General features: G+C 41.3%; 1 protein-coding gene across 1 annotated transcript; it reads left to right on the forward strand.

The window, feature by feature from the left end:
- The first annotated feature begins 1,970 nt into the window (after window positions 1-1,970).
- On the forward strand, window positions 1,971-12,929 carry hmmr (hyaluronan-mediated motility receptor (RHAMM)). The gene is made up of 20 exons (XM_012869910.3): window positions 1,971-2,125; window positions 2,367-2,465; window positions 2,555-2,643; window positions 2,750-2,827; window positions 2,990-3,178; window positions 3,287-3,373; window positions 3,475-3,586; window positions 4,330-4,395; window positions 4,508-4,581; window positions 4,662-4,732; window positions 4,813-5,180; window positions 5,273-5,421; window positions 5,535-5,770; window positions 9,253-9,366; window positions 9,495-9,695; window positions 9,779-10,504; window positions 10,611-10,683; window positions 10,835-11,011; window positions 12,360-12,522; window positions 12,610-12,929. Exons 1-20 carry the CDS (start codon window positions 2,080-2,082, stop codon window positions 12,624-12,626), a joined length of 3,135 nt encoding a protein of 1,044 aa, XP_012725364.2. The 5' UTR covers window positions 1,971-2,079; the 3' UTR covers window positions 12,627-12,929.
- The last annotated feature ends 22 nt before the right edge of the window (window positions 12,930-12,951 follow it).

A 12,951-nucleotide genomic window follows, 5' to 3' on the forward strand; every position in this document is an offset into this window, starting at 1 on the left:
AGTCATGTCAGTCACAATCTGGGCTGCCCAAAACTAACTCATTGCTCCTTCCGAAACTGGCCTACCTTCTTTGATTTGCTGTTATTCATCTCATGGCCTCATCTTGCCTTCTTTGCTTCTTGACCATCCAGTTTTGTTTCCTACAAGTCCCACTGTAAAATTTCACTGTTTCAAAAACAAAAAAAAAAAAACAAAGTGAAGTGTTGAGTGTTGTAATAGTCCTTGTTTTAAAGCGTTATTAATACTTTTAGTTGGCACATTCTTGGTAACAATCCTTGCCTCTCTGATATTGACTGGAAACCTCAACTGTTATTTTACCCCCTTACTTTGTTAGTTGGAGAAGATTTTTATATTCTGTAAATGAACATGGTGATATTATTTACGATTTTTGAAAAGACGTATTCGTCAGAGAAAAAAAAAAAAAAGAAAGTTTGCTTTTTTTAAAATAAAAAATACTGAAGAAACGAGACGAGACAAATACCTCTAGGTTGTGTGAAGAGCAGCCTGTTTTAAGTGTGAGTGGATGAGCAGACACATTAAATACTAAAGGGGGAGAAAAAAAATTAAAGGGCAGTCTCCTATATAGAGTCAGTATTTACTATTGGACTTTTTGTTTACCTTAGCAGTGTTATAGAAAATATGCAAATTCCCTTCTTTTGTTTCATATAAAAAAAAAAAAACGTGACAAATGATTCGGAATAACCGCTTCTTAAAACAGCCATGTGATCTGTTTCTGCTCTGTTTGGACAGGAGAAAGTTTCTTTTGTAAAATCCTGCGTCTTTTTATTCTATTTATTCAACTTATTGTTCATTTAAAGGTTAATCTAGTTAAAAATCAAGGTACCAATGTATCATGTCTAAACTTTAGCATGGCAGACGTAATTTCTTGTCATCGGTGGCTCCATTTGTGACATGAGGCTTCGTTATGATATGGTTGTACAAGTGAAAATGTTTTGAAATTAAAAAAAAAAAAAATGGATAAAGGAATATAATGTGTACAACAATGGTCCTGTAAAGGATTTAAACTTATGTTGTATTTCCATGAAATAAAAATGTTTAACTTAAAAAAACTAAATGTTTCGGTGTGGTTTGTTGTTATGCAATGTGGAAAATATGACATTGGTTTTAGTTTTTACACTTGGTTTTACTTTTGGTGAATGTTCAGTCAATTTTAATTTGTAGCAAAAAAAAAAAGCTAACAAAAGCAATATTCAAACAGATGTAAAAATTGTTAACAGCGGAATATTCTGACTTTTTCACATATGGATCAAGTAAAGGGGAAAATATAGAATGACCCTGTAAATTGTATATCTGAAACCAATACCTACACAAAAATATTCTACAGAAAGAATCCTGGCAGATGTGTCTAGATCACAGACTTGTTAACAAACAGGACAGTGGTTTGTTCATGCATATTGTTACCAAGCAAAGAGCAATATAACTTTTTCTTTAAGAAAGCCATATTCATTCAAGAAACTGGCAGGCTAAATGCCAGGATATTAAATATAACTAAAATAATACATTAGTAAATGGAAATTGGAAGGAAAAAAGGTTCATGACAAGGCTCCATGGGGCACAGGCAATCTGTCAACTGCTATTATTGTTTGATTGAGGAAGAATAATGTTTTATGTTATCGATTAACCTGATTTAAAGTTACCCTAAAAGTCAGAGGAGATGCAATAAAGTATTGACAGTAATTCTAGTCATTTCAATTTGATCTAAATGACTGATGCATCTATTATAGTGTCTAAAAATCAAGTTTGCATTGGTTCTAGTCAAATTTTTCTGTCTGTTTGTTTTATTTCATTATGTGTCTTTCTGTTTTTTGCTTTGCTTTATTTTATTTTTACTTTTTCATGTGCAATGTTATTTTTTCAGTTCGGATTCGAGTGGCCCGATTGGTCGTCGTCTAATTCGCGTCATCAAATGCTTCATTTCTATTGGACAGGACGGCAGCGGCTGACGTCCGACGTTAGTTTGAAAATTCAGCGGCGGAGCTTTAGCGACTGTTGTTGTTTGTCACCGTCGAAGCTGCTCTGCAGCCTTTCTCTAAACATTAACACGAAGTCGAGGCGAAGATGTCATTTTCAAGAGCCCCGTTGAAGAGGTTCAACGAGCACATAGGTAAGTGACGGCAACAATAAAGCTTAAAGTGCTAGCAGCGGCTGGTGGGCGACTTATCCACTTACTGTGTTATCTAATGGTAAGTAGCTTAGCTGAAATACTTAGCTAACGGCTAATCAAACATTCAAATGCTCCGTGTGGGCGCGCTCTCCTGTTAGGTAGATACGGTGGGATAGGTATATCGAGTTGAAGTCCTTCCTAGCCGAGGCGTCCAGCGGCTAACTGTGTTGTTGTTTTGAAGGGTGCGCCCCTCCACCTGGGTCCTATGACATCAAATCAGAGGATGCGAAGGGAGCTGCTTCTTTCAACAAATCGGACCGATTCAGAGCTACCAAGGCAGGTAAGTGGATCTGGGAAACACGCCGGATCTATAGATGGCGAGGATATGTCAGAAACGAAATGCCACTTATTTTCTCCCCCCGCCTCCAGCTGCCGGAGCTGCTCTTCTACCACCATCGTCGCCTTCCAGAAGTGTCTTCGTCTCTCCTGTCCGCAGGACTATGTCGGTGGATGGTCTCGTAAGTTTAGTTACTTGAAACTCATCCTCTGATGAAGACCATACTGTTTCCATCATATAATCTGGGGCTGATTTTATTTCTTTTTTTCTGATTTGGTTGTACCCAGACTGAAGGGTCAAGTGGCAGAAAAGACAGGAATGGCATGACCTTTGAAAAGAAGCAGCTGAAGCTTTTGGAAAAAGAGGTACACCTTATGAATTTAGACTTTTATACTGCAAGGTTTAACCATGTTCTGGAGGATGTCTCTCTGTCGTCGTGTTTAGCCTCTGGTAACTCATCAGTCCATGTTATCGTGTCCACTACTGGCTCTGTCCAAAGTGATGACTTTGGATGAATCTGTTTTCAGATCCGGTCCCTGGTGCAGCAGCGAGGAGAGCAGGACCGACGTTTGCTGGGCCTGGAGGACAATCTGAAGAAGGCGGAGGCCAAGCTGCTCGCCGCGGTCAGAGAGAAGACGGGGCTCTCTGCCAACGTCATCACACTGGAAAGACAACGAGCAGAGCTCAAGAAAGCCAATGAGTTCCTGAAAAACAAGGTTTGTTTATTTTTGCGTCATTGTCTGGAACTGCTCGAGTTGTGAGAAACTTCAATGTTGCTAAATAACTTTTAATTTTAATTTTAAATTGACTTGTCTTTCGCGCAGGTTTCAGCTGATACTGCAAAAAAGAGAATAAATTCCATCACAATGGAGCTGATGGAAGCCAGGAACAACCTGGATGTTAAAAATCAGGTATGACCGCTTTCCATAATGGTTTAATGATAGCAAAAGTTGCTGAATTGTCTTTTGACCGCACGTAGGTGTGCTCAAGCAAAGTTTTTGGTTGCATCCAGGAGTTGAGTCTTCTGCAAGTTACCACTGAAAGCCAACTGAAGGTGTTGGAAACCGACCTCCAAGCTGCCAGGGCTACAGTGTCTAATCTACAGGACAGGAACAGGGATCTGGGTGAGATTTGGTTGCTATGGAGAATCGCTTGAGACGCACCAGTAAAAAGCCATTTTCTGATGTGCGGTCCCTGTAAAGCTTTGACATGTTGATAAAGATTTTGTCGCCTCTGACTTCTCTTTACGAACCATATTATAAGAATATAAATTAACAGCATTAAAATGTATTTCTCTACCCTTCCTACCCTTTCCTGTAATGCGAGCTATCATTACTTTTTCATATGAGGAGCCACACTGCATGTCTGAGAGAGAGAGAGAGCAATCGCTGTAAGAGTTTTACTATCATCAAACAAGGACAACATGATTTCAGTAATGACTTAAAATGCCTTTAGCATCTTGCATTAGCAGTTTGCGTGTTTTAATTGTGTAATCACTGGAGCATGTTAAGCCTCAACCCAACTGAGATTTCCAATCAGTTGCCAACTTTTCTAATTCCAGCATTTTCCATAAAGTGACAGATTTAAAGCTCAAAAGGAAAACGCAGAGCAACTTTACTTTTATATTTTGTTGTTTTAGCCTTCCTGATGTCTACTTAGTCCTTCTCATGAAGCTAGTTGTGAGTTTTATTTTCTCCACAACATCACCCACACAGAAGAGTTTAGGCAGCCAGACCTGCACATCTGTACGGTGTGTTCACTGATCGTAAACGGCTCAGATATTTGGGTTGTGTGAACCAGTCCCAGAGTATTGAAAGGTCTGAGCTTTCCTGCATTTTTATGTTAAACATGTTTTCTTTTTATTCAGAGGATCTGCATCAAGTGACGAAAACCCAGAATGTGGAGCTGGAGACTGAAAACGAGAGGTTAAACGGTAAGTTCTTACATCCATGTTAATTCGCTTAGTGCAAAAATGAGAGAAGAGTTGCGCGTAGCACCCTTCTGTTCTTAGTTCAGTGTGCAAACGACAAAATTCTGTTCTTCAGGTGAGATGCTGGAGCTGAGAGAGGAGATCAGAGTACTCCAGGAATACTTGGATGCAGCTAATGACCAGATTCAGGTTTAACCCAGAGCAAAATTGGACTTTCCAAAAATGCTTGTTTAATAAAAGGCATAAAGGCATCACTGCTGTGTTTGTAGGACCTTCGTTTAAAGATCCAGGAGAAGACCCAGGGGGATGATGTCGCTGATTCCCAGGGAGAGAAGCTAAAGTAAGCAAATGCGATTTATTTTTTCCCTTTTAATCTGAGCTGTAAGTTATCTACGCCACACTCATAAGAGTTCTCCACAGGCATCTAGAGATGGAACTGGAGCAGAAAACCGGGAAGCTACAAACCACGCAGGATCTGCTGAAACAAAAGGAGGAGGAGGCCACCAAATTCCAGCAAGAGCTGCAGACGTGCAAGGATGCTTTGTGGGAAGTGGAGAAGAGGCTAGAATACCAAGAGCTGGAGCTCCAGTCTGCACAAAAGTCGGCCATCGACATGGAGAAGCAAATGAAGTTAGCCTGCCAGGAAGTCGAAGACTCTCAGGCAACTGTCCGTCAGCAAGAGGCTGAGCTTAGCAGGCTGAGGGAGGTGCTTCGGAGAACCGAGAGGGAGCTCGATGAGAGGGTGGCACATCTGGAACACAAGTGTCTGCTCTCTGAGGAAGAGAGAAGTAAGTTTGTCTACTTTCGGCCCCCCGCTGTCTCGCCAGGTTATCTTCAGATTTTGTAATTCATGTGATGTGTATAACTCATTTGCTTTCAGGTAAGGCCCAGGAGCAAGGGTTTAGGAGAGTGGAGGAGCTGAAGAATGAGCTGAATGTCTTACAGCAGGGTAAAAGAGATGAAAGGAGGAGACAGATTCAGCTCGAGCAAGAACACGCAGCACTCACTGAGGAGCTGGCCAAAGAAAAGGTTCCAGAAGCCTTAACCTCTGATGTAGTTCACCTCTCAGAGCATATGCATAATGACGCTCCTAGATTTAGTACCGTAAATGTTTTTTTTTTCTTTTCCGTGGATGTCCACAGGCTCTGGTGGACTCTCTGACTCTGCTTGTGGAGGAGGAAAGGGAAGAGTCTCAAGAGCAAATGAGACAGCTGAAGGAGGAAATGGAGGAGGTGCTGGGTGAGCTGGCTCTCATGGAGGAACAGGAGCAGAAGAGGCAGGAGGTGGCGGAGAAGAGTCAGGAGGCCCTTCAGAGCCTGCAGCGGGAGAAAGAGGAGCTGCAGAAACAGCTGAGGGACGCAGAAGCCCATGTGGACGGGTAAGTAAACAAAAGCCAGACACAAGATTGCAAATAATGAGCCCAAAACCTTTGGTAGAGACAACACATAAAGTTTAAAAGTCAAAAGACAAGGGTTACTTAATTTGTTGCCACTGCCTGTAACAGTTTTAATATCAATACAGTCAGATCCTTTCCCAGCACATATATCTTAGATGGGTATTATTGATATACTTGACATACATGCATTTGTATTAATCATGCTGTAAGATATTTACACTGGACCGCCAAAAGTAGCCTGAAAGTAGTAACTTTACACGTGAAACCTTGAACTTGGGCATCAAAGCATGAAAGAATCACTATTCAAATGAAATAATTTTTCCAGTTAGGAGGAGGAGGTTGTGTGAAATGTTTGAGTGTAGCTTGGAAACCTAACAAACTGGCATCCTACTCAGGGCCTTAAATGGGCTTTGTGATGCTTTTGAATTCAGGAGCTCTGGAAGCATTCAGGTAGCATATTTTTAATGTTGACTCCCATTGCTCAAACAGAGACACTGGTATCTGCGTTTTTTTTTTTTCTTCTTCTGTAAACAGTGAGCTGCTATGTGACTCTGATCCTTTTAATTAGTAGTGTAACTGAGCTTTCTGGGTCTGTTACCGGCACCGCGTGAGGTGGAAGGAGACTGAACTCAGACCTGGGCTTTTTAATTGGGGTGTGGCTCTGCAGAACCCTTTATTTGTTAATTTATTTTTCCAACACTTCCGTACAAAACATTCAGCGGCTCACTGCCTACCCTATGGCAATCCTTGAGGGACATTTAACCAGCATGTTATTGATATGAAAACGTGTTTCTACACAGGAAAGATAAAACAGATTATTTAAGCTTTTTAATGAAAAATCGATGCATATTAAATATAACAATATTGGTATTATTGATGTAACAACAATAAGTAACCTGAAAAGTCATGATTTATTGCACGTTTGTTAAAGAGTCTGATGGCAGAGGGGAAAATACCTCTGGGAACGCTCAGTCTTGCAGTGTTCCAGGCTTCCAGCAGTGTTGCCAGGTCCACCTGTTATCAGCAACATTGGGCTTGTTCATTTATGCTGTTTACGTGTTGAGGTAGTAGAGCAGGTTACTTGTTTCCCTTGCAATAACTGCAGACACCGGCTTCCAACTAGTGGTGTCCCGATATCGGTACTGGTATTGGGCCCAATAACAGCATCACGTACTCATACTTGTAAAAGCAACCCGATAATCTGAACCCATACCAATGTTCCTCCTTGGGCTGGGCTACACTGCAACTCAAAGGCTGCATACCACTCTACCCCAGGTAGTGGTGCTATACACTAAGAGGTTGTTTGCTGATCCTCCAAAAGAAAAAGGAGAGAAGATAACTGAAGCTCTAACCAAATTCATCACCCTTGATGATCAGTCCTTTTCAGTGGTCAATGATACTAAGTTATTTGTAATCTATAAGTACCAATTTACTAAGTACTCAGTACTGGAACTTGGAATTGGCAAGTATCTAAACTGAAGTACTCAAACTTGTACTCGGCCTGGAAAAATGGTATCTATCGGGACATCCCTACTTCCAACCCACACTCGCAAGGTCAGGGGTCACTAACCTTTTTGAAACTGAGGGCTACTTCATAGGTGTCATATGAAGTGCTACCTGTTCTGACCTTTTAAACTAGAAGATTCAAAGTTCACCTTAAGTGTAAAAAAGACACATTTTTCATGCTTTGTTATAGATATTGCCATGTTTAAATCTATATAAATGCAAATGTGAATAAACAGGAAGAGTAATGGAATAAAAAATAAAGTTTTAGATGCAGCTCACTGGTAGATTGTTAGATTAGGCTCATGGGCAGCATGTTAGTGACCCCTGGTTTAAGTCATTCATCCCAAAACATCTGTCCCCTCAGACATGCAGCGCTGCACCCGTTCTTCATGCAACATCTGTGTGCGTGCTTCAGCTTTTGTCTGAAGACATGTGACACAGACTGACAGCCGTTGGTTACCGGCTAACGTTAGCTTCCTCAAATTTCCTTATCGGTTTAACAGTAGTGAAGCGAATATTTTCATTTGTGGAATATGAGTTCCCAATGCTAACCATTACGTTAGCTGCGTCCACCACTGGCTGTTTGGCACGCAAAGATAAAGTACTTTCCTTTAAGCTGATTCTCTAATTGCCTTTTCCTGCACAGGTTATATTGGTTGAAAGTTTGTGTGTACACTCCAACCTTTTTCTGTTGCCAAAAAGCTTCCACACATCCCGTCTGTTTATCCCCCCCCTAAGTTTTTTTTTTTTTTTTTTTTAACATTTGTCCCCCACACACACATTTCTGTGTTTTAAAAATACTTTTTTCATTGATCCTATAAGCAATGCTGTCATTTTCTGAGAAGCTGGATTTTATGTCAATACCGGCACCCCAAAAATCATCGATATTAAACACTCAAATGCACAACACTGTGTTTAGTGACTCGATTGCATACCGTACATAGGGCTGGGCGATATGATTAAAAAAATAAAATCTCCGATTTTACTTTATCAGAGCCGATTAATCAATTTTTTTTCCTCCTTTTAATTTCAAGAAAATAAATTATTTTAAAATCTCTTTCGTCTGGGGCTCGGCCTGCATTCAAAGTGCAACTAAATACAAACTGAAAAAAGATGGCGGCCCTACAGTTGTAAGCAATGCAAATATAACAAAATGTTTGCTGCTAGTGGTTTTAAATCTATATAAATGCAAGTGTGAATAAACAGGAAGAGTAATGGAATAAAATAAAGTTTCTCACTAGTAGCTGCTAGTAGATTGTTAGGCTCATGGGCACCATGTTGGTCACCCCTGGTTTAAGTCATTCATCCCAAAACATCTGTCCCCTCAAACATGCAGCGCTGCACCCGTTCTTCATGCAACATCTGTGTGCGTGCTTCAACTTTTGTCTAAAGACATGTGACACAGACTGACAGCCGTTGGTTACCGGCTAACGTTAGCTTCCTCAAATTTCCTTATCGGTTTAACAATATGAGTTCCCAACGCTAACCGTTACGTTAGATGCGTCCACCACTGGCTGTTTGGCACGCAAAGATAAAGTGCTTTCCTTTTAAGCTGATACTCTAATTGCCTTTTCCTGCACAGGTTATATTGGTTGAAAGTTAGTGTTGTGTAAACTCCACCCGTTTTCCTGTTGCCAAAAGCTTCCACACATCCCGTCTGTTTATTACCCCCCCCCCCCCCCCCCAAGTTTTTTTTGTGTCAAGAAACCAACCATTTTGCTGTTCCATACATCACGTCATCCACAGAGTGCATTTCTGTTTTAGAGGTGAAGCGCCAGGAACTTTTTTTTTTTCTTTTTTTTTATCAGAAAAGTACATTTTAAAATGACTTATCTGCTTTACTGCTGTAAAGCTAATGGAAAGGCTGATTTTGATTTAGTTTCACACTTTCTGGATTTTTATGTGGTCTGGCCATAAAAGCTGATGAAATTTGCTCTTTAACAACCTCCTTTTACTAGGAGCGGTCACGTGGCAGCGATGAAAGAGCTGCATCTTGCAGCAATGAGCGAACTCCAAGAGGCTTATAACAACTCGCAGAAAAAGATTGAAGATATTGTGACGGAGCTGGAAAGGTGAGCTCTTGCACGTCAGCGTTTCCTGGTGTTCTTTTGCTTTCAAGTCGGCTTGATTTATGTTGCCTTTTTAAACTTCAAGTTCTGTTGGCATCCCAGCTTCACAGAGGGTTTGTCTTCCTTTTCAGCACCAAAGAGGCTCTAAAGGAAGCCAAAGGAAGACAGAGAGAGCTGGAAGCGGAGGTGGGGAGAGTGACCTGCCAGCTGAAAGAGGCAGTGGACAAAATGGTTGAACAGAAGGAGGAAGAGATCAATAGAGTGAGGGGGTGGACCGACGAGCAACAGGAGAGACTGGAGGCTGAAGCAAAAGCAAGGGAGGAGAGTTCAAGGTATTCTTCAACCTCACCGTGGTTCCGCTAACATGACTTTTTGTAACTCCTTTCAAAACTGTTTGTTCTTCTTTATCTTGCAGAATGTTGCTCGAGGTGCAAGCTCGCCTCGCACAGATAGAGGAGGAAAAGGAGGCCGCAGACGCCAGCCACGCAGCTCAAATCGCCCTGTTTCAAAAGGAGCTACAGATGCAGATGGATGAGAAAGAAAAGGCGCTGAGATGTCTGGAGGAACAGAGAAATCAAAGTGTAGGTGAGATCCAGCACGAGAGGGAGAAAGCCCAGAAACTGTTGGAGGAGCTCATTCAGCAAAAGGAAGACTTAACTAAGCAGCTCCAAGAAGAAAGAGAGGAGAAGGTACAGATCCATGCAGCCCTTCAAGAGGAGAAGGGAGCGGTAGAGGTCGAGAGGAACAACCGCGAGCAGGTCAGGTCGGAGCTGCTTCGACTGCAAGCTGAGCTTGAGAAGTTGGAGGAGGAAAGGAGGAGTCTGCTGTCAGAAGTGCAACTTAAACAGGAGTTCAGCCACGTGCTGGAGAATCAGCTAAGCAATGCCGAGCAGGACAGAAATCAGCTCCAGTCTCGGCTGGATGATGTCGAGCGAGACAACGTCGGCCTCCGGGCCCAATTAAACCACTCGCGGGAGAAGACGGGAGCTCTGGAGCACGAGTTGGACAAGCAGCAGCAGGACCGAGCAGCTCTGAGGGAGCAGGTGGAGGCACTGACTCAGGAGAAGGTTACCCTGCAGTGGGAAACGGAGGAGCAACGACGGGACCTCCAAAGACAATTAGCTGAAGTGCAGGAGAAGAGGTGAGCTGTAATGAATATTTCTCTGTGATGTGGAGCCTCCCTATAAAAAAAAAAAAAAAAAAAAACGAATGAGCAGATTTGTTGCTAATCATTCCTCTCTTTGAAGCTGCTCGCGCTCCGAGGTGGAACACTGGAAGAAACAATACGAGGAACTGTTCACCAAAGTCAGGCCCTTTCAGGTCAGCCGTTTTCATTTGAGAAATAAATGTTCCGAATGAGCGCAGGGCCGTCCGCGGCCGTTATTGTGTAAGGTTTACGTCTCGTCAGTTTTGTATCTGCAGATGTTAATTTGTCAAACTAAATAATACTTGTGTCGGTGTGCTCCCACAGGAGCAGCTTAATGCGTTTGCAGCGGAGCGAGATGCGCTGCTTAATGAGAACGGGGCAAACCAGGAAGAATTAAACAAATTAGCCGACGCTTACGCTCGCCTCCTGGGGCACCAGAACCAGAAGCAGAAGATCAAACATGTGATGAAGCTCAAAGATGAGAATATCTCCCTAAAACAGGTAAAACGCTGGCAAAGCAAAGGGCATCCTTTCTGTCCCCCTACAGACCGTTTGCTTTTTAACCACACAGGTGCAGGTAAAGAAACGTAAATATAGAGATATTTTATTGCAGTAAGCTTAAACTACACAGTGACATGTGAGGTGTTTATTTCCCTAAATTCTGAAATTAAAACATTATATTCAGCTGATCAGACAAAAAATACCTTTGTTTTTTTCACTGAGAAATGTCGGACACCGAAGTATGTGCAATATATGCACACACGATTTGACTAGGGCTTTTATGCATCACATGTTCCTTCCACTCAACTTTCCATTAATATCTTTGGGCACAGCGCTCTGTAATCTTGGTATATTTATCACCAAATGGAGGGTAAGCCAATGCCTGTTGTACAACCATTAACATTAGTCCCCCACACACACATTTCTGTATTTAAAAATAATTTTTTCATTGATCCTATAAGTAATGCTGTCATTTTATGTGAAGCTGGATTTTATGTGAATACCGACAACCCAAAAATCATCGATATTAAACACTGAAATGCACAACACTGTGTTTAGTGACTTGATTGTATACAGTACATAGGGCTGGGCGATATGATTAAAAAATTAAATCTCAGATTTTACTTTATCAGAGCCGATTAATAATTTTTTTTTCATCCTTTTCATTTCACGAAAATAAATTATTTTAAAATCTTTTTCGTCTGGGGCTTGGCCTGCATTCAAAGTACACTAAATACAAACTGAAACAAGATGGCGGCCCTACAGTTGTAAGCAATGCAAATATAACAAAATGTTTGCTGCTAGTGGTTTTACACAATGAGCTAAAAACAGGCTTCACTTGTGTAACTTCAAAGTAAGTAAATGAGTAAATTGTTTTGTTTTTTTAAAAAAGTTTCCTCTCTACAATATTTTGAAAATATATTTTCCTAAACATATATTCAGCATTGCATGTTATTCTCTTCATCGGTGCATTGCCAAAATAAAATCCCAATATTTTAAAAAATGAAACTGAAAAAATTTGAATTAATTGATTAAATTGATTTATCGCCCTGGCTGTAGGTTTCAAAAAAATATTTGTCTTTATAGTCTGACAGAGCAAGGAAATTTGTCTCTGCGTTGAGCCCATCCCTCAGGGAGCAGTGTGCTGTCACACACAGTGGCACACGGGGGGCATTCTGTGGTCAAGGGTCTTGCTTAAGGACCCAGAGTTACAAGGTTTCAAACGACTGACCTTTTTTGGCCTTCGCAGGACGCAAAAACCTGGCTCTCTAACCACTAGACCACCTTTTGAGTTCAGCGGGTATTTTGATATACTGAGCCGCTCCTGAACGACCCCTTCTGCTTGTAGGAGGTTTCAAAGCTGCGCTGCCTTGTGAGCCGCCAGAAGAGCGATTTGGAGCAGCTAAGGGCAAAGCTACCCAGTGGTCCTCGTCGCAGGTTTGATCCCAGTAAGGCTTTCCAACACGACAAGGAGAACATTCAAACTGAAACGAACGAGCCCCTTAGAGCAGGTAAGCTCTTAGCTTGTCTGATCATTTGGTTTCACTTTGCTATAATTGCTGGTTTTTGATCATAATTTTTATTTTTATTTCTTTTAGGAAACCATAAAGAGTAGTGGAGGTCCTGCAGCAGACAAGAACAGGCTGCTAGAAGGAAAGACAAACTACATGTGAATTTTAGAAATGTTTATATCAAAAAATAAGTCTGAGTTTTAGCAGCTTTATATTGAAATTGTTGCAGGATGTGTGAACGCAGAGGTCGGATGATTTGCATACATGAGCTGAAAGCACAACATAAAAATGTCTGTACTAAAACCTGATCCTCCATAATCGGCAGTAGTTTTTTAATGAACCTATTTTCACGTGGTGGCTGTAAATTCTTATTTTGTTAATAAATATGTTTTTTTTTTTTTTTTTTTAATCATCCTACACCCATGTGTC

Source organism: Fundulus heteroclitus, chromosome 23 (assembly GCF_011125445.2).
Source record: "Fundulus heteroclitus isolate FHET01 chromosome 23, MU-UCD_Fhet_4.1, whole genome shotgun sequence".
Lineage (NCBI taxonomy): Eukaryota > Metazoa > Chordata > Actinopteri > Cyprinodontiformes > Fundulidae > Fundulus > Fundulus heteroclitus.